Source organism: Lipotes vexillifer, unplaced genomic scaffold, assembly GCF_000442215.2.
Source record: "Lipotes vexillifer unplaced genomic scaffold, Lipotes_vexillifer_v1.1 scaffold120, whole genome shotgun sequence".
Lineage (NCBI taxonomy): Eukaryota > Metazoa > Chordata > Mammalia > Artiodactyla > Lipotidae > Lipotes > Lipotes vexillifer.
In genome coordinates, this window is record NW_006791240.1 from 1,425,419 (window position 1) to 1,452,923 (window position 27,505).

At 37.0% G+C, this 27,505-nt stretch overlaps 1 protein-coding gene across 1 annotated transcript in view; it reads right to left on the reverse strand.

Moving 5' to 3' along the window:
- Positions 1–27,505, reverse strand: part of NBEA (neurobeachin) — a 640,668-nt gene that overhangs the window by 10,625 nt on the left and 602,538 nt on the right. The window contains 5 exon segments of the mRNA XM_007464249.1: positions 3,948–4,118; positions 4,642–4,797; positions 6,696–6,767; positions 8,343–8,535; positions 11,206–11,295. Of these exon segments, the coding sequence (XP_007464311.1) occupies positions 3,948–4,118; positions 4,642–4,797; positions 6,696–6,767; positions 8,343–8,535; positions 11,206–11,295 (682 nt within the window).

Below are 27,505 nucleotides of genomic sequence, written 5' to 3' on the forward strand. Positions count from 1 at the left end.
TCTCTCTGTGGCACTAACAGAGCTAGCCATTAAAAAATAAGGATGACAATGCAAAAGAAACATACATATATTAAAGCACCTGAGTTTATCCTGAGGAAGTTTTAGTGATGTGCACATAGGGTGAGTAAATGAATCCTATTACGTTATGGTGTTGTGCTGGATAAATATGATTCAGCCTCTGACACACAAAGCAAATTCAATGTCCACACCAAGACCAAGTCCTGAATTCTAACAGCTACTGGGATATTACGTTCCATGCTAGGACTTCCCCCTTCAAGTCGAGGTTAATATACACAGCCCTCGAAACCTAAGGGCGTTGTGTCACACACTTTAATATGGATTTAGACATAGCTAGCTTTTTGGTCTTGTGTAGCAATGCATTATGAGACAGAAAGAACATATAGCCTGATTCTCTGACCTGTGAATTGGTAGCTAGAATAAAATAAAACAGGAAAAAAAAAACAAAACCAAAACTTGTTCCCTTCATTTTGTGAGTTTTCTGACCGCAAGGACTACATCTGTGTCAACACCCACGGCCTGATGTGGCAGTCAATTCAGTGTGTGCTCTGACTGCCTTTGCAAAAAGTGAACTGACCAAAATATATGGTCTCTCTAGGCATGCCTACATGAGTTGCTAGGTTGGCTGTTTTCACAGACTGAGTCACAAATCAGTCGAGTTAATCAAATACTAAATATGACTAATTATTATTTTTTACTGTGTTTTACTATTATGATTTTTACTATCCGTATGGCAAAAAGCTGAAACCAGTTTCTACATAATCATCAATTTGTGCCCAAGATGTAATGTTAAGCATTTTGTAGATACAAGTACTTATGACACTAAATATTATCTGATAGCAATTCAAGACTCATGTAATACTCAGTATATTCAGTACTTCCAAGCAGGACAGGCAGTTTCGTGGTCATAATATAGGCTTTTGTAAACCCCAGAAAGTCAGAATTTGACTACCCAGCACTCCCAGCTGCTAAGATGGTATCAGCACACAGGAGGCATTTAATACAGGCTTCCTGCTTGACTAATACTTGAGCTACTCATCTTGTTTAATCTAAAAGAGCATATTTCTCCCTTTATGTTAAGGATAATGGATCAAATGGAACCACATTACATATGCCCACATTAAATGCCTACGAAGGTCTTGGCAGGGTGGGTTTTATGGAAGTCCTTAAGGTTCATAATGATGACAACAGTTTTTAATCAAAAAATAAATCCCCCTAAATGGAGGCAATACTGTATGGATAATATTATGCAATAATGTCTTAGGGATAATCTTGTCTTTATTTAAAACTTAAAATTCTACATTTTAACAAATCCAGTATTCACAGTTTTGTTCTTATGGATTAACATAAACATTTCTATTTACATAGCTCCTGTTGAAAGGAACTTTAAATACTCTAAATATTATTACATTTAACTTTTCTTGTTAAGTGATGGAACAAAGACACAATCAACTGTTAACCATCATTTGGCTTAAAAAGATCACTAGAAAATAAAGTAGTTAACAGATAATTACTATAATTTAACATTTTTCTTTAAAATTCCTTTTTTTTTTTTTTTTTTTTTTTTTTTGTTGTGGCCTCTCCCATTGCGAAGCACAGGACAGGCTCCGGACGCGCAGGCTCAACGGCCATGGCTCACGGGCCCAGCCCCTCCGTGGCATGTGGGATCTTCCCGGAGCGGGACACGAACCCATGTCCCCTGCTTCGGCAGGCGGACTCTCAACCACTGCGCCACCAGGGAAGCCCTAAAATTCCTTTTTTATAAACATCTTTATTGGAGTATAATTGCTTTACAGTGGTGTGTTAGTTTCTGCTGCACAACAAAGTGAGTCAGCTATACGTATATCTCATAGCAGGACATTGTATTATCTTCTCTGCTACCAATTGGTAGTTTTTAAGAAATGAATTCTCTTTTTGGAAATATTATTTTCATCATTTTTGAACTTCGCTTTGAAGATGTTAATTAATTGGATTTAAAACCCTATTCTGCTTCTTTAAATTATTTTTCTGTCTAATAACTTCCAATTTGTGTCAATAATGGATGGAAGATACCACACAGCCCTGCTGCTCAGTTCCACTTTTCTTCTTATGAACACTACACTCATTTAAAAGGAAAAAAGGAAACTGGGAAATACGTAAAAATACAATTAGATAAAATACATGTGATAATGTACCATGCTTAAAAATAATAAAATATAATAATAATAGATCAAACATTTTACACACACACACACACACACACAGATATCCTGCTAAAAATGAAGTTTCCTTTTTTAAGGATATGGTTTTAAAAAAGAGAGTAAATAAGGAGGTTAACTTACTAGTATTTAGAGTATGATATTCGGTATAATGTACAATTGGTAGCTAATTAGTTGAGCTGGTTGGAAATCAAGCAACACTGAATACGTGTTTTCCTCAAACCAATATCACAACTTAGTTCACAACTTAGAGCAGAGGCACTTTCTCTTATTCAGTATCTACACTAAGAGACACTTCTTCATAATACACTTTTAGTTTCTTCATTTACTGTTCTTCACCTCTAGCTATGGGCAACAAGAGTAAGTCACCTGGTCATCTAGTTCATTCTCCTACCACCTTTATATATATATGTATGTGTATATACACATACATATATATGTGTGTGTGTGTGTGTGTGTGTGTGTGTGTATGTATGTATGTATATACACACATATATATATATGAAGCTTTCCATGCCCAGCTCTCTCACAGGCTGGAAGGGGGCCAGCCATGTAGTTACAACACAGCGTCCTGTGCACGTCTTTTCTTCTCTACTTTTATAGTATTTCAGTGGCAGCTGCACAGCATTCCTGGAAAATTCCTATCTCTGTTTCATCACAAATATTCCCAAACTCACATTTCAGTTTATTTTAGAGTACTGTTAAAGCTGTGCCCAATGTACAAATCATAATTAGAATAATCCTGGTTTAGGTACTTGCCATTATCAACACCTTACAGAAACCATTCTCTATTTTACAGGAAACGTGTATATGAAATATTGGAAGCTTGGTAATTAAAGACAGTAATCATTTCTAGGAAATGTCTTATCTAGTTCTTCAGTCATTCAACGATATTTATTGAAAACCTATTATTTGTGCGACTATGTCAGGAACCAGAGACTTAAGATGCAGAGAGAGGGACTCATGGTCCACTTCAGTGTTTCCTCAGAATAGCAGCTCCAAGGAATAGTAACTGCTCTTCCAGGAACACAATGTTCCATGGAAAACATGTTTGAGAAACTGTGGGTTATCAACAGCTTTATTTGTGTAAGGCTTTCAGAGCTCACATAGAAAGTAAGAGTATATGCGGTGTTTTCTAAAATTGTTTTACTCTGGAGTCCCCCCATTTTTCTCCTACAGGATATTTTCGGGAGCACTTTTGAATAAAAAACACTCAGGAATCATACCAAGCAAAGAAATCATCTTATTCAGCTTTGCCTCACCAGGGCCTAATCTGAAGGGGGTATTCAGTCATTGTCGAATAAATAAACAGATATTTACTACACTCCATGGTAGAAAGCAGTAAGTGTCCTCTTGAGGTACAAATAAACCATATGGAAATTCAGAGAAGGGAGAAACTACACCTAGCTGACAGAAATCATACGAAGTTGAATGGACCCGATGACACGGAAGGAAATTTCGGAAGGATGCGGACATTTGGAGACTGGGGAAGGGCTGCTGAGCACAGGGTCAATGTGAGGGGATCTGGGAGTTTCCTCAGGCTGAAGGTTACAGCGGTCGCTCTTTTGTACACTTTGAATATAGCCACATTCCAACGTAGATGTTTTCTGCTTAAGCTTTCATATTTTAAAACCCTTACAAAACCAGCAAAAACTATTAGGAAAATTAAAAGAGCAAAACATGTTTAAATGAGTTCTTAGTCTGGTAGGACAATTCTAGACAAATACTTACTGCTGTTCGGGTTGTCTCCTATGATATGGTGTCGCCCACTCCAGTACCAGAGAAGCAGGGTAGCATCTCGAGACCCAGACACGATGTAGCAGTCCCCACCTATGTATGACTCAGACCTGGCCAAGCACGTCACCACATCCCAATGGCCAAATACAATCTGAGTTAGCTTCCCTGAAACACAGAAATGGTAGGTCAAATTCGTTTGCTATTTTTGTTTAAACGGTGATAAGCTTAACTTTACTAGATCTGTGAAAAGTGAATCTATAGACCCGCAAACTTACAAGGTAATTTTGTAACAAAATCTAGCTAAAGATTTGGTTTCTTGAGTTGCTTCTGAAAAAGTGATACAAGAATGTCACTTGGGACTTCTTAAGAAAAGAACATAAAATAACACAATCATGATTTTTTTTCAGGGTTGAGCCAGACTGAGGGGAGGTTTAAGGTCTTTTATTGGACCTGATTTGTGGGAAGGGGACTCTAGTGCCGGTTGTCCTATGAACTCAGGGCTCAGCTCACATTGAAGCTCAGAGTGGATAAAATTATAAGTAGTCATTTACTTACAATGTGAGCATTTAATTTGAATCTCGGCACCCAAGATGAAAATGTCTACGTTATTAAGTATGATTTCATATGAAGCTTTAGGTGTAACAATTGACATTTTGAAGAGGATAAGGTATTTCATAGCTCAGTTTACCTGTTTCTGTAGAATAAACTCTGAAGCTCTTATCCCAGAATCCACAGATAAGAATATAGCGATTGTCGGCTGTGACCACAAAACAATGGGCGTTGATTTGTATGCTCTGGTCAACAAGGTCTGTGATCTGCCGTTTGTTCACACCAGAGTTATTGGCTAAACATAAATAGAAAAAGAACTTTAAAGAAAGATTCCACAAGAGTTTCACCAACCACTTATAGAAGGCATACTTTTATGCTTCATTTACCTAGAAATGGGTTCTTAAGGCTATAAGATTATTAAGATTTTAACATTTCCCCATGAGAAATGTAAACTCTTTAGTAGCAGTGATTATTTATGAACTGTATTATATACTAAAAACTTGTTGGAAATTTAAGTTCTCCACCGATATGAGGAATTCAAGATGTGAATTTACAATATAATAAAAATATTTAAATGCACTAAATTCAATAGATGTTCACCCTGCACAAGTTCATTAGTGTCCAACAAGTTCAATAATAATGAGGAATAAATATTGTATGAAGTGTGTTACGTAAGGAAAAAAAATGTCTTAATATTCGCCTCCATCTGTCATTTTCTGATGGCATTTACAATTCACGTGGAAAGAAGAAAGTAGGGATTTGTGGGAGGGGTGTTGTTATGTAGGCAGCCCCTCAGGGAACTTTAGGTCAGCAGCTTTAAAGACCTGGATTGTCAACAAACAGAAACCTTTCCAGAATGGTCTGGCAGGGGAGAAGAGGGATAAGAAAGACGGGAGAGGGAGTGGGGAGGAAAGAGACAGGCAGAGGATCAGTGGGTAGCACCGGGATTGAATCTGAATAAAGTCAGGAACTCAGACACACCATCTGATTTCCCTGGTGCCTGTCTGTATGCCAGCCTGTCCCTTACTCCACGCCGTCCTTTCAGGCTAAATCCCTGGGCTGAATTCTTAAACAGAAAATGCAGATAAAGAAGGTCAACATCACTTTCTAACACCAATTAAAGCTAAGTGCTACTATTTGTGGATATCTACTAACACTAAAATAGTAATTACTAGAGAAGGTAAAAAATAAAAAATAATTTTAAAAACGGCAAAGGAAAGGAAAAGCAAACATCCCGAGTCACTTGAAAACTATGTAATTGGTCCTTGATTAATTAGAATACAGCTATTAACTTTTCCATAGTTACACTCCAGCTGTACGTGACACTGTCGATGTCTTTTCAGCAGAGAAACAGCTAGACCTCAACTCTAAAAATATTCCTTGTCCTAAGTGCATATTCTCCCAAAGAAATGTTAAGTGCTATTTTGTGTTGGAGTATAAGGAACTAACCCAAATGGCTGTCCCTCATCCTCTTTCTGGGTTCAAAGATGTAGGGTGGATTAATCTAAGAAAAAAATACCGTAACTTGTGTATGGCTTTATAATTTTTCATATCATGTTCAATTTTTTTCTAATTTAGTTCTCATAAGATCCCATGAGGACAGGCAGAACAAACATGATTAGGAACCATCTTGCAGACATGAAACTGAGGCCCAGAGAGATTAAGGCACTTGCTCTGGATCACACAGCTAATAAATGTGTATGTGATTATTTTAAAATACTTGGAATATCTGCTGCAAATAGTTATAGCTCCCGAGTTTGCAATTCATATGAAACCTTTAATTAAAAAAATGTTTAGCTCTAGTGAATGGAGATTTCCAGAAAAGAAATTCTTTAGTGTTAGTTTTCTTTAGTAATAGCTTTGAGTCCTTATATATTTCAAATAATATAAAGTTGTTAAGGAAGAGTTGAGGCTGAAAGAAAGAACAGTTTGGAATCATTTGCGTTGTTTAGAACCAACCTAAGTGACCTCCTAAAATACCAAGAAAATGCCACAAATAATTATTTTAATACCAACAAATTCTTAGATGGCATGTTATGATTTGCACAGCTCCTTGATGGTAATTTGATGTTATCTGCACATTAATTTGTGGCAGAAAAAACTATTATTCAACTATCATTTGTGATAAATAACCACACAGGTTATCTGTGGAGAGGCAGCATCCGTGAAAATGTATTTTTGTTGCTAACATACCAATGAGTGGATCCATTTCAATGGGAAGATGATGGGCTTGATCCAAGGAGTAACCTGGAGCTCCTCTGAGGCCTAAAGATTAATTAAAAGAGAAAATGCCCATAAAATTCTCAGAAAGGAATTTCCTAATAAGCTGTGTTTTATAATGATTATACAATATATATATTTGCTTAAAAAATTTTTGGTAAGTTACTGCAAGAATGATTCAGTCACACTACATGTTTTTGTAGACAGTCTTAAAAAAATCATCACAATGGGGACTGCTAGTCTCCACTTAAGATGGAGAAAGCTGGGAAGAGTGTTATCCTAACAAGAAGAAAAAGCTGGATAAAGTAGAAGACTACAAAATTTCTTGAACCCATCAGAGAGCTGAAATCTAAGAAAAGGTCATGCCTACAAGTAGGGATGGGTATGGGCACTGGCCCACCTGGGTCAAGGCAGAGAGGAAGATGGGGATCCCATCTAAGTGGGCCTTCTTTCAACAGATGACAAGTCAACTGAAGGTACAAAATTGAGCCACACCTAAAATCTTAACCTAAAAGCTACTTTCAGAGGATTAATATTTGGAGCTTGACTGAATTCATTAGTCATAATTTTTTACATGTGGTTATATAACATATAAAACTTTTAAACAATTCTAAAGAAAGATCAATTCTTTATAGCTTTCTTTCAATGCAAAACATTTCTAGAGGCTAAGACTCCTGTGAATAAAGTCCTATTTTTAAAAGATGCTGCATATTTCTGATTGGATGGAAGTCGTTCTACCTCATGTTGAAAATATCGCCAATAACCACAAAATAGGGACATTTAGAAACTCTTAGGAGATTAAGCTAAAAGTCGTTTGGTTTTTCAGAGTGATGCAGACGTCAGTAGAATAGAAAGATTCAGGTGAATTCGGCGTGTCTCATCATTCAGTCTTAGAGACATGGGAATCCTTGGGCTTCCAGGGAGATCTTAAGTGATGAACTGGGCCAGCTAAATCAATTAGTCACATCCATTCCTGTCCTGGCTAGATAAGTATCAATATGTCTAATTTTTATGACAGAATTATATCACTTCAAGATATACTGGCTGGAAATTTCAGGAATGAGTTTGGAGAAAACACACGTGAAATCACTGAACAATTTAGATTTTGTCTTTTCTCAAAGACTCTAAGCTCCACAGAGAGAGCCCTGCTGTTCGTCTTGTTCACTGTTGTACTCCCAGTGCCCAGGACCACTGACACAAAGTGGTCATTCAGATATTTCCTAAATGAATTAATGAAGTGGAAGAAAGAGGATTTGAAACCATCAACTAGAAAATCTAGATTCAAAATCACTTTTGTTTAATATGGGATAAATGTGTTGTTTTTTTTTTCTCCTGGGGGGGGGCAGGGTGGGAGGACCTGAATTATCTGCAGGACTGCTTCAATTTGTCACATACTTATTGGATACTTAACCATCAGCCAAGCATTCTGTGCAGCACTAAAAGACAGCAGCAGTGAATAAGACAGACAAGAGTTAATCAGTTAGGTTCGACAATTACGTACTCTGCCGCTTTCTGCAGCTCATCTGGCACCCTTGCTAGCCCGCAGCACGCCTACCCTACCCTACCTGAAGCGCAGCTTCTAAGAACCCGTTAGTAAGGGGCTCCCTTAGGTACACATACCCACTGTGTTGTGCCATCGGTTCACTGCAAACAGTCTGCTGCAGGTCACGGTCACCACCGCAGGGATGGTCAGGTGGGGGAGCGTGTTGGCTGCCACATGCGTTACTGGAGAATTTGATGGAAACTTCAGCACCATGATCACATCCTGCTGCATCTGATCTTTAAACATGAGTGGACTCTGTGGAAGGAAACACTGTTGAATAGAAAGGGAAGAGAGCAAAGAAAACAAAAGGAATGACACAGTTAGTGAAAGCTCGGGGGAGAAGGAAATTAACACAGGCTAGCAAGAGCACAAACCAAGAGCCAAGCAGTCGGCACTCTGGTCTGAGAGGGTGGCACAGAGAAGCGAGCAGGGACTCCTCGAAGTCTCCGAGAGGACACCCGCTTATTAAAGACCAGCTGCAATTTAGGTACCGCCAGACGATATGAGGAGTTGGAGATACGTCCACATGATGGAGCGTAATTATTCAGTGCAGTTACAACATCAGTTTGGTGGAAAAATCAGTCAAGTCAGTTATTGACACTGTTTACATGAAATATGCAGTGAACTGATTCTTTCATTTTTTACCTGGTTGATCTGGGGTCATGGCTACAGTCTAAATAATTGAAATATCACAGCCTCCCTTGTCAGCGCTGTGTGTGCATTTCTGCTGTGGCTCTGATGACTATGGTCTCCTTCCCCTGCTGGATGGTGAGCTTCCTGAGGGATAACACTCACTTTTCTTTTTTAATCTTTGTTTCTCAATCATCTAGCATATGACTTGATAGAAAGTAGACACTATAAGAACTACTATTTAGTACTATAAAATACTATAAACATTATTACATAAAAGACACAAAATAGGGATGCTGGGAATAACCATTATTTAGCTTTCATGCATGTTTTGTAATTGTTCACTATTATATATACACATATATATGAATCCTCTGCTACACAAACTTAAAAAGCTTATTTTCTTTATAAACAGTTCCATGCCAATTTAGTCTCTAACAATTTCCCCTAGGAAAGTAATGAGTTCTGACTGGGCATTTCTCCAGGATAAATATTTTTATTATCATTATTAAACAGAGAAAACTAACAGGGGAATACAACTCTTCTGCCAAAGCATTTCATAAAATAAAGTGTGAGAGATATTCTCTTGGACAGTTTATTAAAAACGCTTCATCTCAGGTGTGGAGGCTCCACATCTACACTGTGTCTGGGTGTTGGGATGGGAGCAGCGCATGTGGTGAAAGCCTCTTTGCTTGGCTGCATGCGAGGACCCACTTCAAGCAGCACAGTTCATTAGTGACTAATCAAGGGGGCTGAAATGAGTTATTGCAGAGTAAAAGAAATGTTTTCAAACACACACATTCATTTATGTGTTTCAGTAGGTGTTCGACTATCAATTCCTTGAAGGTGTAGAGGGTGTATCACCTCTGTGTCACCAGTGCTTAAGGTCGTGCCTGGCACACAGAAGGGGCTCAATACTAACTTGTTAAGTAACTGATAGAATAAATGAAAGGTGTGAACAATACTTCCGTCAGGAAATAACAACTGATAGATTTGTTTACACATATATTATGTGTAATAATATACACATGTATAATGCTCGATGTTCAGGAGCATTTTCTTCCAATACTAGGGTGTCTGGTGCCTTGATAACGGTTTAGAAACACTGATGAACTGTAATTCATTTTGCAAACACGCTTTTACCTTCAAACTTTTTTTTTTTTTTTTTTTGTAAAAACTTAGTGGAAAATCACAGTTAAAAAGTGAATTCTAAAGTAGTTTCTTGGAAAAAATTTTACCTTCTTCAAATTAGATAAAGAGGGGAATGTTCACCATTTGCTAAAAACTGAAAAGAAGGACTGTTTTGTTATGAAAACTGATTTTTAAAACTCAGATTAAAATGAAAAGAATATTACCCTTTCCTTTGAAAAATGAGAATAAACCTCTTAATGTAAGTAGCTGCTGTGGCTGCTGACACTAGCTACCATTTACTGAGCACTTGTATGCCAGGGGCTGGTCTAAGTGCAATATTCAGTATTGAGTCATTACATTTTCAGGGTTGGTACTATTTTTACCCCCAGTTACAGATGCTGAAATGTAAACAGAGAGTTTAAATACCTTGTCCAATTCATTCATTAGTTCATGGCAAGAGACGGTGTTTGACACAAGTCTGGCTCTGAGGCCCTTATTCTATTTTTTTTTTTTTTACATCTTTATTTGAGTATAATTGCTTTACAATGGTGTGTTAGTTTCTGCTTTATAACAAAGTGAATCAGTTATACATATATATGTGCCCCCATATCTCTTCCCTCTTGCGTCTCCCTCCCTCCCACCCTCCCTATCACACCCCTCCAGGCGGTCACAAAGCGCCGAGCTGACCTCCCTGTGCTATGCGGCTGCTTCCCTTATTCTTAACCCCTCTTCTCTACAGCCTCCCTGAAGTGGCTGTAAATTATATTTCTTTCCTTTTCTTAAGATGAAGTACTTCCCCTACCCCACCTTTGCCCAAAAAGATTAAATTGGGCAGCATCATATTGTGTTTATATTATATTTACATTCTAATTTATAAATGTAATCTAATTTTGGTGCTGGCGCATGTCTGTAAGCCTGTATGTGTACGAAGGAGTTTATGTAAATGCATAGATAGTCAGAGAGGATGGCTATTTTTGTGAATCCAAAAGTGGGCTAGTTGAAGCCAAACTTAAAGGTAAGAACTCTACTCCTTTCTCTGTTTCTCCCTCGGATAATCAGTAAATACTGAGGCTGAAGAGTTAGCCAATGGTGAGGAGCCTTTTAAAATGCTGCTAAAAATCACTGTTTTATTTGATCTATACTCAGGTCCAAAATGTTCTGCAAGCTGCTATGTCTTACCAGGTGCATGGCAGAGCTCCGAGGCGGATGTGGCTCAATAAGCAACTGAGATGGCGTTTGTCCAAAGTTCTGTATCTGTGCCTCCATGGCCTGCAGGGGAAGGACAGTAATTGTCATAATCAATATGCATCAACGAGAGAGGTCAACACACTCTTTGACAACGCAAGTGTATCCCAAGTCAGCCATGAAAAAAAGTCCAGAATATTCACCGGGTGCTCTTCTCACAGGGTGCAAAATCATCCAAGTGTTAGTATTTTGTAGACAAGCTTTGCTTCTCCTTCCAAACATGCTTCCATTAACCAAGTCACTATTCTTATTTAGAAGCAGGGGTTAAATGTGGAAATGTTATCCTGTGAGTGCATGCATGCAGCTAGAGACCAAAGAACACCCTGAACACTAAATACAACACATATACCTTAATAAAGTCCTTTGTAAGAAGGAACGTATGGGGGTCTCTAATGAAATAAGCTTCTGGAATCTTAATGGGAAGAAAAAGAATGAGACATAAAGTCCACTAAGGATACAAAATAAAATCAAATAATCATGTGTTCTAATCAATTCAGAGGGTGATCAGTAGAAAGAACATTAAGACTTTCGTATAATAATCAAATATGGTAAGACTTTCACTACAAAAAATACATTTTAGTGTGCTATGCTATTCTAAGATGAATCCTGGAATATTATTTATAAGGTATGAATTCATTTCTCTCAAAAATTTCCTGAAAATTTAGAAAGAACTAATCCAAAGAGGAAATAATTCTTGGGGCATCCTGACCTATGCAATATGTCATTAAAACCTATGCAGATGGAAATATTAATGAGATTTGTGACTTCCAATAGATAAAACTAATTCTAGATCTCAGACTGTCTGGAGTGTAAAATATGCCTTTTTTGTGTGTATGTTAAAGAGATACTCTTATAAGAGATTTAAGTATTTCTTCTATACATAAATTCTACAGGGAAAAATTTCAATATATTAAGCTAGACTAACAGAAATATTTTTCTGAAATATTGTAAGTATGTAATTTAAGTCAACAAGGAGAAGCACAATATTTACTATGATTATTACTCTGTTACCATGCTAATTTTCACCCTAAAATTGTGTGCACTGTGGTTGCACATAATAGTGAAATTCGAAAGTCATTGCTGAGTGCTTGGGAGTCAGGTAAGGTGGTAGGTGGCTCTTGACACAGCACTGCTACTAATCCCGTCACTATCTACAATTCTCATTTATAAAGTCTTTAAATTTAATAAGCTGTCCTCCTAGACTACATTTCAAGAAAATGTTTATCAATAAAAATGTGAATTTTCAAATTTATTAGCAATATTAAACATGAATGCATCATTATCTGCCATATTTTAACAATTGCATAAATGGAGCTTTGGTTCTTTTACTTGTAGAGGCAACATGACGAGTTATTAAATCTCTTTACGTGCTGTCCAGTTTTAACGTATACATTTATTTGCATGTGTCCACTCATATGCGAAATGTGACTATTTCACTAAATTGTACTCACATAGATACCATCATACTTTATCTCCCCAATGCAAGATTTAAGATTAGAAAGGGGGGAGAGACCATTTCTGGTTAGGTTCACATTCTGAACAATAAACTCTTGAGAATTATTTGAAAATCAAAAAAAGTACTCATTGTATTGTTAAAGCTGCCCTAGTTAGAAAATGTCCAATACCTAGCTTAATGTATCATGAACTAAATCTCTCTAGCAATAGATACCATTGCTTGTGTTTTTCCTCCTCCAGATAGAGGACCAGGTTGGGGGTAGGGAGACAGAAGTAAAATCAAACACATTTAAATCTCTACATCAGTGCCTTGCATTTAGTAGTTAGCCTTTAAATGTTCACGGAAAGAATGAATCAACAAACATGTTTTGCTTGACTTTTTTTTCTGGAAGGGAAATATCAAAATTACATTAAAAAAAATGTTCTGAAACAGACTTAATTTCCAGAAATCTTCTGTACGGTTCTCTTCAGGAGGTCCTGCCTCTGATCCTTTTGGACTGAGGCACAATACACACACACATACATATTTAAATGGCTCTCAAATTGCGTCAGGGTACATTTCAAGTTGTGCTCAATCTCACCCTTGCATTAAGACAATCGATTCCCAACATTCAACATTTATTTATTTTAAGACTAAACTGAATCTCTCTTCCTGTGATCTACCTAAAGGTTCTTATTCCAGTATTTATCTTTTAGCTATTGTGTAGTCCTGCTTTCTAATAACTCCTTGCCCTCTGATTTTAAATTGCACAGGTCTTTCCAATCCTGGAAAAGCATGCCGTCTCCCCTAAGTCTAGTAAGATGTTTGAACGGGAAGTGAGCACCTACTGGCTTTCCTGACTGGTTCCCCCTGTCATATGCTTTCTGTGCTCCCTCACTTTTAGGAAGTCACCAATGTCTTCTTTTTCATCAAGAAGGGAGGTACTACTGCTGACTATTGTTATTGGGCAAATGGATATTTGTTATATTACTATTGGTTATATTATTCTCTCTACTTTTGTATATGTTTGAAGACTTTGAATTTTTTAAAAAGTGATGCTGACAAGGAGAAAGACATTGTTTTCCATGGTGAGGCTGGGCTTTGAACAGAGATACAAATAAAACTACTGTAGAGCAGAAAAGGAAAAAAAAACACTGATAAATTTTTATGGCTTCATCTCTCTGTTACCAGCTCATATTTTTGATTGCCTATTTCGTTTCTTTAAACATATTAAATCCTTTCAGAAATTAAAAAAAAAAAGGAGGTACTTTGTATGGGCGTGTGCCCGGAGATATACATAACCCATTCTGCAACCTATGACGCACAGCAACTGAGTAGTTGTTATGATGGAGGAGAAAATGCCTCCCTTCATGCTAACCTTGGGCAGCGTTCTAAATCCTTCCCAGAAATCCTTCCTAAATCATAATCAATGTCCTCCATATTCTCACAGCATATTTTCCCCTTTATCATGGAATTCAACACATAATTCCTTAAGTGTGTCTGTTTGCTCAGACTGTGAATCTCTGTAGGTCAGGGCTGTGATTTCGTCCTACAGAGTCAAAAAATGTTTGAATACAGAAGTGGGGAAATGGTAGGGCATTTGGGCAAAACTGAAAGGTAGCCCGAAAAGAGAAAAGCACAGTAGCAGAGAAAACTTCAGAGTTCTTTTCTCTTACAATTCAATACCACAAAAACAATTCAGTTAACGAACATTTGTTGAATATTTACTTCACACCAAGGGATATAAAATCAGACAGCAGACTGCCCTCCAGAAGTTTTCAGCCCATAAGGACATGAGATGAGGACATCAGGGCACATGGCAGGTAGGACCATGGGGGAGGCCAGCCCAGAGGGCCAGGGAGCCCGGAGGAGTAATGGAATGAAACTCAGGTGGAGAATGGGGGAGGAAGAGCAGGGCTGTTAGGAAAGGGACTTCCAGAAAAAGAACATGAGCTAAGGTTTGACGGTTAAGTAGAAATTAGCTGGATAACACCATAAAACGAGTTTTTGCTATATGGAATTTTTTGTCATATAGTGGAATTTTTCCATTAATACAATTTTTCCAAATATATCAAGTAAAAAAACCTAAACAACTACTTACAGTTAATTATAAGGTGGATTCTTTCTATATTATCAGAAATGGTATCTTAGAAAATTCTACGTATTTCTATTTCTCTCTATATTGTTCTGCATGGGTCAGAGAGACTTAATGTTATTCATAAAACATATATTTATTGAGTACCTACTAGTACTAGTACCCTTCTAGAGATCTCTGATACTCATCAAACGAAACAGATAGAGATTCCTGCTCTCATAGAGGTTACATTCTAGCCAGGATGCCATAGCGGCTTACATTCAGCCAGATGTCACACAATGGCATCCCATGGGCTAGATTCAGCTCACAGATACGGTTTCTACTTGAGCCAACGTTTATAAGTTGGGAAATTTCATACAGTAATTTGGATTTTCTGGCTTCTCTCAGAAAAATTCAGAAGATCTGACATTACCTCATTAGCATTCCTTCATGGCAACACTCGTCAGGAGCACAGACTCTTTTTTAACACCCACCACTCATGTGACCCATGCATGCACTGCCATCTGGCCAGCTTCACTAGTTTATTCCCTGTCTGACCTCTATGGACATCAGCATTTGTGAATCCTTTTAAAATTTAATACCAAAGCTTTAGTTTGAGTTACAAGAAATCTATTGCTTTATGTATCTATTGCACTTTCCAGTGAAGAAAGGATGAACTAACATTGTATGTGGGAGCTCATGAGTTGTAAACCTTGGGAAATAAGTCTGTAAACCTAACTCGCTTCATTGAATCTAAGATGTTATCCATTATTGAAGCATCATTTTATATACGATGAAGAAGTACAGAATGATGCCAATTAAACGATGATGCACCGTTGAAGGTAAGACACACTGTGATTTGGATTTTGAGATACAACAATGATGTACATCTTAGAATCCAAAAGTTACAGTAACTTTTTACATATAATAGTCACCGATATGATAAGTCTTACATATTTCATACAAATCTAACGTAAGTAATAGGCTTTAAACACTAGATTTTAAAACATGTGACTGACAAAACCTTTGCTGATTTATAAAAGGAAAGACTACGTATGCATTGGTGGACAGCTCTTTGGTGGGATAACATGAAAATATGGATCTGCTTATACTTAAATAATAAACATTAGGCCTTTGCGATTGCTGAACTTGCTATCTATTTATATTTTTTTGAGGTTCAAGGAAGACAAATTCATAAAGTACACTAATCTTAGGTGTATAGGTTGATGAATGTGTGTGTGTGTGTGTGTGTGTGTGTGTGTGTGTGTGTGTGTGTATTTTCTCCCCCTTATAACCACCACCCAGATCAAGACAGAGGGCTTTGGAATGAAATGGGCAGGTTCCATATCTTGATCTGGGCAGCAGCTACATGGGAGTATATAGATTCCCTCTTTCCCCTCCCAGCCAATTATTCCCACTCCTCAACATCTGCCAAGCTGATCACTATTTTGATGTTTATCATCACTGACTATTTTTTCTGTTCTTGAACTTCTGATGAATGGAATCGTAAGATATATATTTTTGTGTCTACCCTTCTTTTTTGGGTTAACATAAAGTCTGTGACATACTTCCTTGTTGTTGTGTGTCAATAGTTTTTTTTTTTTTTTTTTCTTTTTTTTATGAAAATATGGATCTGCTTATACTTAAATAATAAACATTAGGCCTTTGCGATTGCTGAACTTGCTATCTATTTATATTTTTTTGAGGTTCAAGGAAGACAAATTCATAAAGTACACTAATCTTAGGTGTATAGGTTGATGAATGTGTGTGTGTGTGTGTGTGTGTGTGTGTGTGTGTGTGTGTGTGTATTTTCTCCCCCTTATAACCACCACCCAGATCAAGACAGAGGGCTTTGGAATGAAATGGGCAGGTTCCATATCTTGATCTGGGCAGCAGCTACATGGGAGTATATAGATTCCCTCTTTCCCCTCCCAGCCAATTATTCCCACTCCTCAACATCTGCCAAGCTGATCACTATTTTGATGTTTATCATCACTGACTATTTTTTCTGTTCTTGAACTTCTGATGAATGGAATCGTAAGATATATATTTTTGTGTCTACCCTTCTTTTTTGGGTTAACATAAAGTCTGTGACATACTTCCTTGTTGTTGTGTGTCAATAGTTTTTTTTTTTTTTTTTGCTATTTAGTATTCCATTGTATTAATCTTCCACAGTATATCAATTCTCCTGTTGATGGACATTTGGATTGTTAACAGTTCCAGGTTATTATGAATAAAATTGCTTAGAAAATACTTGTACATGTCTTTCGAGGGAGGTGAGTAGTTACTTCTGCTGGGTGTATACCTAGGTATGGGGTTGCTGAGTTATAGGGTAGGAATGTTTAGTTTTACTGCTAAATTGTTCTCCAAAGTGGTTGTGCTGATTTTGAGTATTTGTAAGCATTTGTGAACGCAGAATGCAAAGGTCAAGCTGTAAATAGAGCAATGATTTAGACTATGTGGACTTTTAGGGCACTGATATGCTGAAACTCTTACATGTCAAACTCATTTGTGTCTGATAATTATATAAAGAATACCACTTTACTTCTCCACCAGGAATTTTTCAGAGAGAAAGTTAGTCAAGAGATTTAAATTTTAATTGTTGTGTCGATTCTTGCTTATTCCTATAAAAATTATTCTGTGAATGTTTAATTAAAGCTCTCATCATGTATTTAGCATTTATTTTTCTTCCCAGCTAAAATCTGTCAAGAAATAGGTAGGTGAAGGGAGGGAGGGATAAATTAGGAGTTTGGGATTGACAGATACACACTACTACATATAAAATAGATAAACAACAGGCCCTACTGTATAGCACAGGGAACTACATTCAGTATCTTATAACCTATAATGGAAAAGAATCTGAAAAAATATATACATGTATATATAACTGGATCACTTTGCTATATACCTGAAACTAATACAACATTATAAATCAACTATACTTCAATTTTTAAAAAAGGAAAAGAAATAGGTAGTTTATAAAATTAGAGGGAAAAAAAAAAGATTTTTTTTTTAACACCTTGGAGGGAGTTCCAAAACACAGAATTCTGCAGGGGAAGGCAGAGAAGTGAAGAAAATGTGAACTGAATTATGCTTAGGAGAACAATATAAGCAAATTTGAACTGTACATGTGATTTTCAGATTTCATACACATATATGACACACAACTCAGTTTCACCTGCTTATATGTAATATGAAGCTCCTACTGGGGAAAGTTCCCATTAGGGACAGTTTCCCTCTTGTCCCTTCCCTACCTTCTGATTGTCCCCTTCCTTAGCCTTGTTAGGCTCACTTTGAAAAATCCTCCAGGACCCACATGCCAAGCTACAAAATTACCCACACCTTCATTCAGCTCTCCTTTTTCTCACTTATTCTCAAGGAGCTCTCTCTAGTTTTTCATCTTCCCCACAGGTCAGGGGCACTGTGTATGGCTGTGTCATTGATGTCACGTACAAAGGTGCCCAGTTGGGGGACAAATGAGTGATAGAATCAACCCTAATTGCCAGAGGAAGGAGCACCTTTTGTAAATATCCTTCTAAAGAGGGTGGCTTTTAAAATTTGCACAAATGGGCCATATGTGTTCGCAATGGCTCTGACATACGCCTTATTCGTTTGACCTGCTGTACCTCTTGTTTAATTGTTTTTTTTCCCCCCCTTCTTACCTTCCCTCCCAAGAAAGTTCTACCTCCTCTATGAACAAAGATACAAGTTTGGGATTAAATTCTCAGAAAAGGAAGTGAACATGCTGTGGTGTATGTGTGTTATATGTATGCCTATTAATACAAAAGACTTCACAGCCAAGGTAAAGTAAATGTGGTGACAGCTAAGTCATAGTTTAGAACGATGTTCAAATTAATGATAAATTCAAAATATTCTAAAAGACAGAAATGAGGTGAACAAGTGTGCTTTCTCCTTCCCTCTGTGTTAGACTAGTTATCTATTTACACCTTCCCTGGTATGCACTAGCTAAAAACTTGATTAACGTCCTCTTTTCCTCAATGCAGGTGAATTTAGTCCAGATATATTTTTCTCCCATAGAATCTTTACAACTTCTAGTCTTTTTTTGCAAATGTAATTTAGTATTGCTTTTCAGATGAAATGTCATCAGGTCTAAGTGCCATGAGAGAGACAGTGTGAGGAAGTTAATAAGGTAGGCTGTCAAATGACCTATTTCATCCAATTCTCTTGGTCTGTACAATCTTTTAAACGGTTTTCCAAAAAACCAGCATTTTATAAAGTACTATAGGCTATGCTATCCAGAATGCAAAGTATCAGACTATGTCCAAATTACCAGTCAATTATCGACAAGTTTCAGAAAATTGAAGAAAAAAATAGTAAAAGCTTGGGAATACACAGAAAGATTTTCAAAAAATTTCCTTAGTACTGTGTGTATCTCAGTGTACAGCTCTTACTTAGAATGATTTTACTTTAACGCTTGAGAGTGGATATTCTTTTTTTTTTTTTTGACCAGAAAATACAACTTTGACATACAGTTAAAAATATATGTGATTTTTATCACTTCTGTTCTACCTCCAATTCTACCAATTCTATATCAAATAGGAAAAAATATGGAATCTTGAGAAGTCTGAAATAATAAAAAGAAAGATTGCTTAATAGCAGAATGTATTTTAAGTGATAAGCTTTTGCTTCTGGTTTATTATTGTAATAAAACGAGATCATATAAAGCATTACTGTTTAATGCTGGAAAAGCAGGAGCAAAATAAATCAAGCAAATGCTACCTGAACTTTATTATTTCTTGCCTTATAAACATTTAACTATATAAAAAATTAAAATGCTATTTTATATTCATCTGCTTCTAGCTTTTCATAGAAACTACAAAATAAAAGAACCAAGATGTTTCCTTTGTTTTAACAATTGACTGCATTAAGGCTAAGCCTACACTAGCAAAATTATGAGAATATTTAAACAAATATTTGGTGACTCAAGTAAAAAAGAACCACATTTGCTTTAACTATCAGACTATGTTAGATGATATTTGAGGAAGGGGGTTTCTAGTTTGCTCATTTATCTGCCTCAGTGCTTGGTTTTATTCTTTTGGTATAAAAATTTTTAAAAAAATTTAAAAAAGAGAGGAGACATCCTCCTGCTGATTCCTATTTCCTCCTTGGAATGATGAATTATAAGGATATTACATAATTGACTTAACAAATGAATGTGAAAAAACAAGCACTATATCCTATAGATAGAAAAAGCTCTGTCTAGAACATTTAAAAAAAATATTAGGTCAGTGCCAGTGGTGGCAAGCTCACTCAATTTTTCTACTTAAAAATAAGTCAGGTCAGGTAGAAAAAGTACATGTATTTTAATGTAGCAGGTAGTGGTTTTCCTCCCCTGGATGCCTTATATAAGTCTGCTCCTCCTAGAGTGGTGATTAACTCAGGGGAACAGAGAAGTGAGCTGGATCAGCATCCTTGCCCCTGGGAGATGGTCTCCAGGGACTGCATCACTGGTACTCCCTTGCTCTCTGGCTTCCCACTGGGTTTAGCCACTGAGAAGTCAGGACAAAAAATAGGAAGGTGAAGTATTTATTATATGTTCCCTCATTGCCAAGTATAGTTTGGCAGTGGCTGGGTTGCATTTCTCTACCTGACGCCACAGATCCTGATGGGTGACCACCCACCTACGGTTACTTCTCCTGCCAGGCTCTGGCAATAGCCCCCTGCCCTTATACCCTCAGGCCTAGGTGCGGTACCTAGATGTTAACCCCTGGAGGCTTCGCCTTCTCTTGGTCATTCACTTTATCTTGCCCCGTATTTTTGTAAATAGGACTATTATTAAACTCTTCATTATCCCTTTAAAATTTGATAAAATTTTGGTAATATTTATCACATAAAATTTTACAATGTAAAATTTACCATCTTAACCATTTTTAAGTGTACAGTTCAGTAGTGCTAAATACCTTCATATTATTGTGCAACCAATCTCTAGAACTCTCTTTATCTTGAAAAACTGAAACTCTGTACCCATTAGACAACTGCTCATTTCACCTTCCCCCAGCCCCCAGAAACTACCCTTCTACTTTCTGTCTCTATGATTTTGACTATTCTAGGTACCTGGAATCATACAGTAATTTGTCTTGTTGTGACAGGCTTATTTCACTTAGCATAACATCCTCAAGGTTCATCCCTGTTACAGCGTATGAGAGAATTTCCTTCCTTTTTAAGGTGAAATAATATTCCACTATCTGTTCATGCCATATTTTTTTATCCATTCATCTGCTGATGGACCCTTGGGTTGCTTCTACCCTTTGGCTATTGTGAATAATGCTGCTGTGAACATGGGTGTACAAATATTTCTTTGAAATCTTGCTTTCAATTCTTCTGCATATATAACCAGGAGTGAAATTGCTAGATCGTATGGTAGGTCTCTTTTTAAGTTTTTGAGGAACCTCCATACTGTTTTCCAGAGAGGCTGCACCATTTTACATTCTTACAGTAGTGTACAAGGGTTCCAATTTCTCCACATCCTTGCCAACACTTGCTACTGTCTGTTTGTTTGTTTGACAGTATCCAACCTAATGGGTGTGAGGTGGTACCTCACTAGGGTTTTGATTTGCATTTCCCTAATGATTAGTGATGTTGAGAATCTTTCCCTGTTCTTCTTGACCATTTGGATACCTTTTTGGGGGTCTTCATTATCCCTTTGAAAGGGTAATGTGCTGAGATCCTGACTGACACAACTAGGATTGGTATTAGGTATAATATATAAGAAAAATGCTGGTTAGCTTTTCCTTCATTTCCAGGTAGGACTGACCAAAAGGTGATTACATCTAAGCCAGAGACATTTTCGTAGAGGATTTAGAATATCTGGGGGATAAACACTGTCATAAGCTTCTTGGGGGAGGCCATGGAGTCTTTTTACAGTCTATACTTGTTAATCCTCAAAAAAAGAAAAAAAGAAACTAAAACACTCTGTTCTGGATGATTTAGAGACTGACCTACCTGGAAGCAAGGGTTTTAGCAGATGATATCTTAAGGATGTTTCCAGGTTTTTGGTTCTTGGCCCACTTTTGGGTTGATCATTCAATAGTACTTAGTAGAAGACTCAGCCCAGAAATGCTTAATGATATGTGAGAGGAAACAGTACAATATCCCTGCCAAATTCTCCCTCGATGAATAAATTTATATAAAGCAAACTCTATGCTGGCTGATTCAGGAAATGGAGGAGGGAAGGAGGTTGAGGAGAGGGTGGTGGTGGTGGGGGAGGGAGGGAGGGAGAGAAGCAGTAGTACAGGTGGTGACCTTTCTTCACTACATGAAATAAGTTCACTTGGAGTGTCTGACTATGGAAAGAAAATAATAAAGCTGAAATAGATTTAGTTGGTATGCGGGAAGATATCAAGACAAAGGTTCACCAGGTGCTGGCATAAACATTACAAAACAAAATCATACACTTTTATTAAACTAAATTCAAATTAAAAATAGTATTGCATGTATTTAGCAGAACAAAATGCTCTTCTTTGATTTTGACATAAATGGGAAACAGTAATTTAGATATACTATATTGAGATCAAATGGCTTAAATAGGCTCATTATCAATATGTTTAAAACACTTAAAAATGAATCCTAAACATCTAACTGAAATGTTTATGTACTTAGCTTGAGTAATATCCACTTCAACAAACTGAAGCATGCAATATGTTTTGAATAATTGTTAATTGATGCTAAGGTAACAACTGTGTAATATAACTGAAATCTATGTTAACAGAAGATAAGGAAAGCCCTTCCAGCTATTTCTATACAAACAGCAGGCTGCAATTTTCACCCTTCTTCCTTGTGTAAAATATGACTTTAGATGCTTGTAAAAGCATTTGCTGTTAATTTCTGAAAATCAATAATTAGCATTCTCAGCACCACACAATAAAAATAACACAACGAGGGGAAAAAGCATATCTCACATAAATGACACACATCCCTCTTTGACTAACTGAATTATTTATGCTTCTCTATGGATGATTGATGACCATGGACTAGCTAAGGATTGCAGTAATTAGGAGAAAAGATAAACCTAAATTAAAGATTCAGTCACTTATCAAAATTAAATGTGTCATTAATTTCCTTGATACTAATTTCTACACAGAAACTTTATTCATTGAATCATCTCAATGCATGCCTTATTGCTGTGGATGAGAAGCACATTAACAGATATATTTGAACTTATACTCTTACTAGTTTTAGGGATCATAATATTCTTGTTGTTTCCAAAATGATTCTTTAAATGTTAAATAATACCTAATGTGTATTTTCACTCCGATAATTTAAAATGTAGGGTTTTTCTTTCTATTTTAATGTGGCTTTTGAATTTGTTAACATTTCTAGCTCAGCAAAATTTCTAATTATAGGGGAGAAAATTAAGATGGTTTAAGAAATCTTTATCAGCCCTTTGTTGATCATTTGTTGCCATCACATCTCAGAACAATTGCCTACGAGAAGAACCCTGAACCTCCCTCATCTGAAGACAATTGGGCATCAAGGCACCGGTAAAAGAAGTCAGAAATGGGGGAAGGAAAGAGGGGTAACAAATTCACAGAAAGAATAAGCAGTGATTGTAGAGGCCATCAATGTTGTCGCTATAAATACCTTCATTTACATCATCAAGATGAAAAGTGGGTTAATTTTTTTCCTTATGAATTTTATGAGTTCATCTTCTAGGAAAGCCAGCATTGCAGATGTTTTGGTTAAAGACACATCTGTCTTCTTGGTTCTTGACAGCCCTATCATGTCAGTTCTCTGTAGTAGCAAGGAATGTTTCAGCAAGAAAATAAAGTGAAAACTGAAGTGATCTATTCTACTTCCTATGGGCATATTTTCACCATAGCAGATCCAAAGGACTACTTTGTTATCCCTGTCAGATCAAAGAAAGAGATAAATGAAGAAAATATAGCCTATATTAGTAACAGAAAATCAGACTAAAAATACCACTTTTTTTTTTTTTTTTTCCTTGCGTTATGCGGGCCTCTCACTGCTGTGGCCTCTCCCATTTGCGGAGCACAGGCTCCGGACGCGCAGGCCCAGCGGCCATGGCTCACGGGCCCAGCCGCTCCGCGGCATGTGGGATCCTCCCGAAACGGGGCACGAACCCGCGTCTCCTGCATCGGCAGGCGGACTCTCAAGCACTGCGCCACCAGGGAAGCCCAAAATACCACATTTTTATGACTACTGTTACCATTAAAATGTATTTAATGTTTTGATATTCCCAGCATAAATAGATAAATGAGTATATATGTTTAAATAAATAAATGTTGCATTGCCCATATGTTCTAGTAATTTGCCAGCAAAACAGCCTTTTATGGTAGGTTTATGTGTATACCTTTCACTGTCAAAGAGAAGTCATTTAAAACATTTTTCAACTTGGCAGTGTCGACTATAGATATGACGACATAGAGAAATAAATTATTAAAACAGAAGTTCTTCCAAGATACTTCATTTAATTATGTTTTAGGGTAGTAAATATCAATGTCCATGGTAGTGCTTTATACTTTACAAAGTATTTTTACATATCTTTTCTCATATGATCCTCAAATACAGTCCTATGAGGTAGATATCATTTCTGTTATCATATTTTAGGTGGTTAAACAAAGGTCCATTAAAGTGACTTACTTATGTCACTCAAATAATAATGTTGGAGCTGTGATATAACCTATTATCTGATTTCCATCTTTCTACCATCTTTTATTGACTGCTAGGTACCACAGAATCATACTCTGAGGCAGACAGGTTGAGTAATTATATCCATGACGGTAAGAGTGATAATTTTTAAAAACAATTTTAGAATAAAATATTTTTCACTCATCATAAGAGCACAGTAAATAATTGTTGTGGCATTTAATTTGTAATCTCTACTAACCAACAATTAACTATGGCATAATCTCCTAGTGCCTTTGGAACTCTCAGAAATTGATAAAATTTATGTTTTCTGGAAAGTGATTAGAACAAATGATCCAAAAAAATGACTGATAAAGATTTCTTAAAGCTACCTTAAAATTTTCCCTATAATTACTGGAAGTTTTACTGAGTTGAAAGTTTTAACAAATTCAAAAGCATAAACGAAATAGAAAGAAAACCTTACAGCTTGAATTAGTAAAATGGAAATGCACATTAAAAGTCCTCTACATTTAAAGAAATTATTTTAGAAGTAAGAAGAATATCATCTCTAAAGCTAAGTAAGTGTTCTGTTGTTTTAAAATTCCTAGAGAATTTTTTTTCAAAATAAACCTGTTTGAACCCTCTCCCTGGATATTCTGAGATACACTCTAGATGGAGGAGGGGGGAATGGAGAGTGGATGGGGCTAGATGGATATGGCATGTGTATCTGAAAATAGTAAAGGCGGGTGGCGATGAGGATATAGGTGAAATAAGAGTTAAAATTTTTGAAACTGGGTGATAAGAACACCCAGAGGACTCATTGCATCATTCTCTCTACTTTTGTAGGAAAAAGAAAAAAGAAAAAAGCTTTCCAGATGATTCTAACACACCTTTAGTAGAGCATTGCTTCTTACACTGTAATGTCTCAAACAAGTCACCCAAGGATTTCCTTAAATGCATATGCTGATTTACTAGGTCAGGGAGGCCTGAGAGTAGAGTCTGAAGTTCTAACAGGTTCCCAGGTGATGCTGATACTGTTGGTCTATGGACCATATTTGAGTAGCAAGGAGTTAGAAAACCATGGGACCAGACACTTAACAAACCAGAATAGCTTATTCCCCAAGCAGGTCATAGGATGAAGTTCTTGGCCATCATTTGGTAAGTAGAAATATAAAGCAAATCACATAATTTTTATTAATATGTAAGAATGGATAAGAAAGATATTCAGTATCATGCTTAAAAAATACTGCTCAAATAGTCAGATGAGCTCATCTATGAAAAAAAGTGTCTAGAAGATTATGATAAAAACTAAGACTTAAGACAATTTAAATAATATCTAATATCCAACAGATCTAGTGTTTACATATTACGAAGAGCTTTGTACCAGAACGGTTCTGTCATGTTTCTGCCCAGAGGCTGTCATGATAAAGTTTATTATCAATTACTGCTGTACAAGTATAAAATAAGTTAAGCTGTCATATTTTTCTTAGTCAGAGATCCTAAACTGTCAAAGAATGTCAATTTTAAATCTGACATAGAGAAGAAAATTATCTGTTATTCTGACCTCTAATTTCTTGACATTTTAATGCCATAATTGCTGTGGTTAGTGCTGCTTCATGATTTCACCTGTCAAGGAAGAATGAATCAATAACCTCAAGCCATTTCTCAAATTTTAGCACTGCCTTCAAAGCTCAAAGTTCTAGGCAGATTATGGGATATATATATTTATATATATGTATGTATATATATATATATATATATATATATATATATAGTTTTTTTTACAGAAGGGACATATGTAGATTTTTGTATATTAAATGTTTCCCTTTAAATCAGTGTTTGATTAAGGCATTAAAAAAATCATCTTCCTTAGGCTAGTTGGAATTTAGTATAACTGTAGCCTTCCTTTTTATCTTTGTGAAATATAGTGATCTTCACATTTAAAAAATACTAAGATAAACATTATCAAATAAAAGGAATGCACTGAGAACAATAAAAGGCTTAACATTTTGAACACTATTTTTTCCAAGAGCCTCTGTCCGACCATTTAGGTGGATAGCAACTCTCTCAAGTCACAGCACCGCAGAGCAGACCTCTGGGAGCTCAACGCTGATGTTCTGATGGAAGGCGGTGTGCCTTGCACAGCACCTCCTCACAGGGGGAGTGTAAATGCAAAGGGGAATAAATGACCAGCAAATAATGACTACGCTATACTCCATTCCACTTATCCACAGGGCTCTTTCTTGTGACAACAGATGCTAGATGCTTCTATGCTGGCAAACGTATGTTCTGTACTATTCCTCCTTTGCAGAGAAAGCAATGGAGGAAGAGGGACATTAAATGACTTGGCCACATTAGAAAGCTCACAGGATTTGGGCTTCCCTGGTGGCGCAGTGGTTGAGAGTCCGCCTGCTGATTCAGGGGACGTGGGTTCGTGCCCCGGTCCGGGAGGATCCCACGTGCCGCGGAGCGGCTGGGCCCGTGAGCCATGGCCACTAGGCCTGCGCGTCCGGAGCCTGTGCCCCGCAACGGGAGAGGCCACAACAGTGAGATACATGTTAATGCAGAACTTTTTTGTGTGGAAATATGTTAGTCGTGGGGTAGAGGAGGTAAGGTTGGGGAGTGGGGCGAGGGACAGTTAACTCATATTCCTTGGAAGGTCATTTAATCTGTTATGTCTACAATGTACTAAGTGGTTACCTAGTGGTCTTAAGGACCACTTAAGTATCTTCCTAAGCAATCTTGAGTTGACATAGGGCCACTGGGTCAGTGTGAATGCCTCTGCTGGTATGTGTTTGAACCCATGCTGCCTGGCAGAAGGAAGGTAACAGTGTTCCAGGTATGCGCTCCCTCACCTAGTATTCTGAGAGCTGACAGAAGAGTTTCTGGGTGAGAGAGATGGGTGAGGGGCTTGGAGAGGGAGGACATACATGCCACAGAATGGCTCTGGGAGTTTCTCTAATGGAACCTCAGTATTCAGCAATTATGCTCTCAGACTGGGAATGCTGGAAGGAGAGTCCTGGAGTAAGGCACTCCCAGTCTGCATCACTGTGAGGTAATCAGGAGCTGTAATGTATTATTGTTCAGATTGCCTATATAATGACAAACATTGTAGCTGA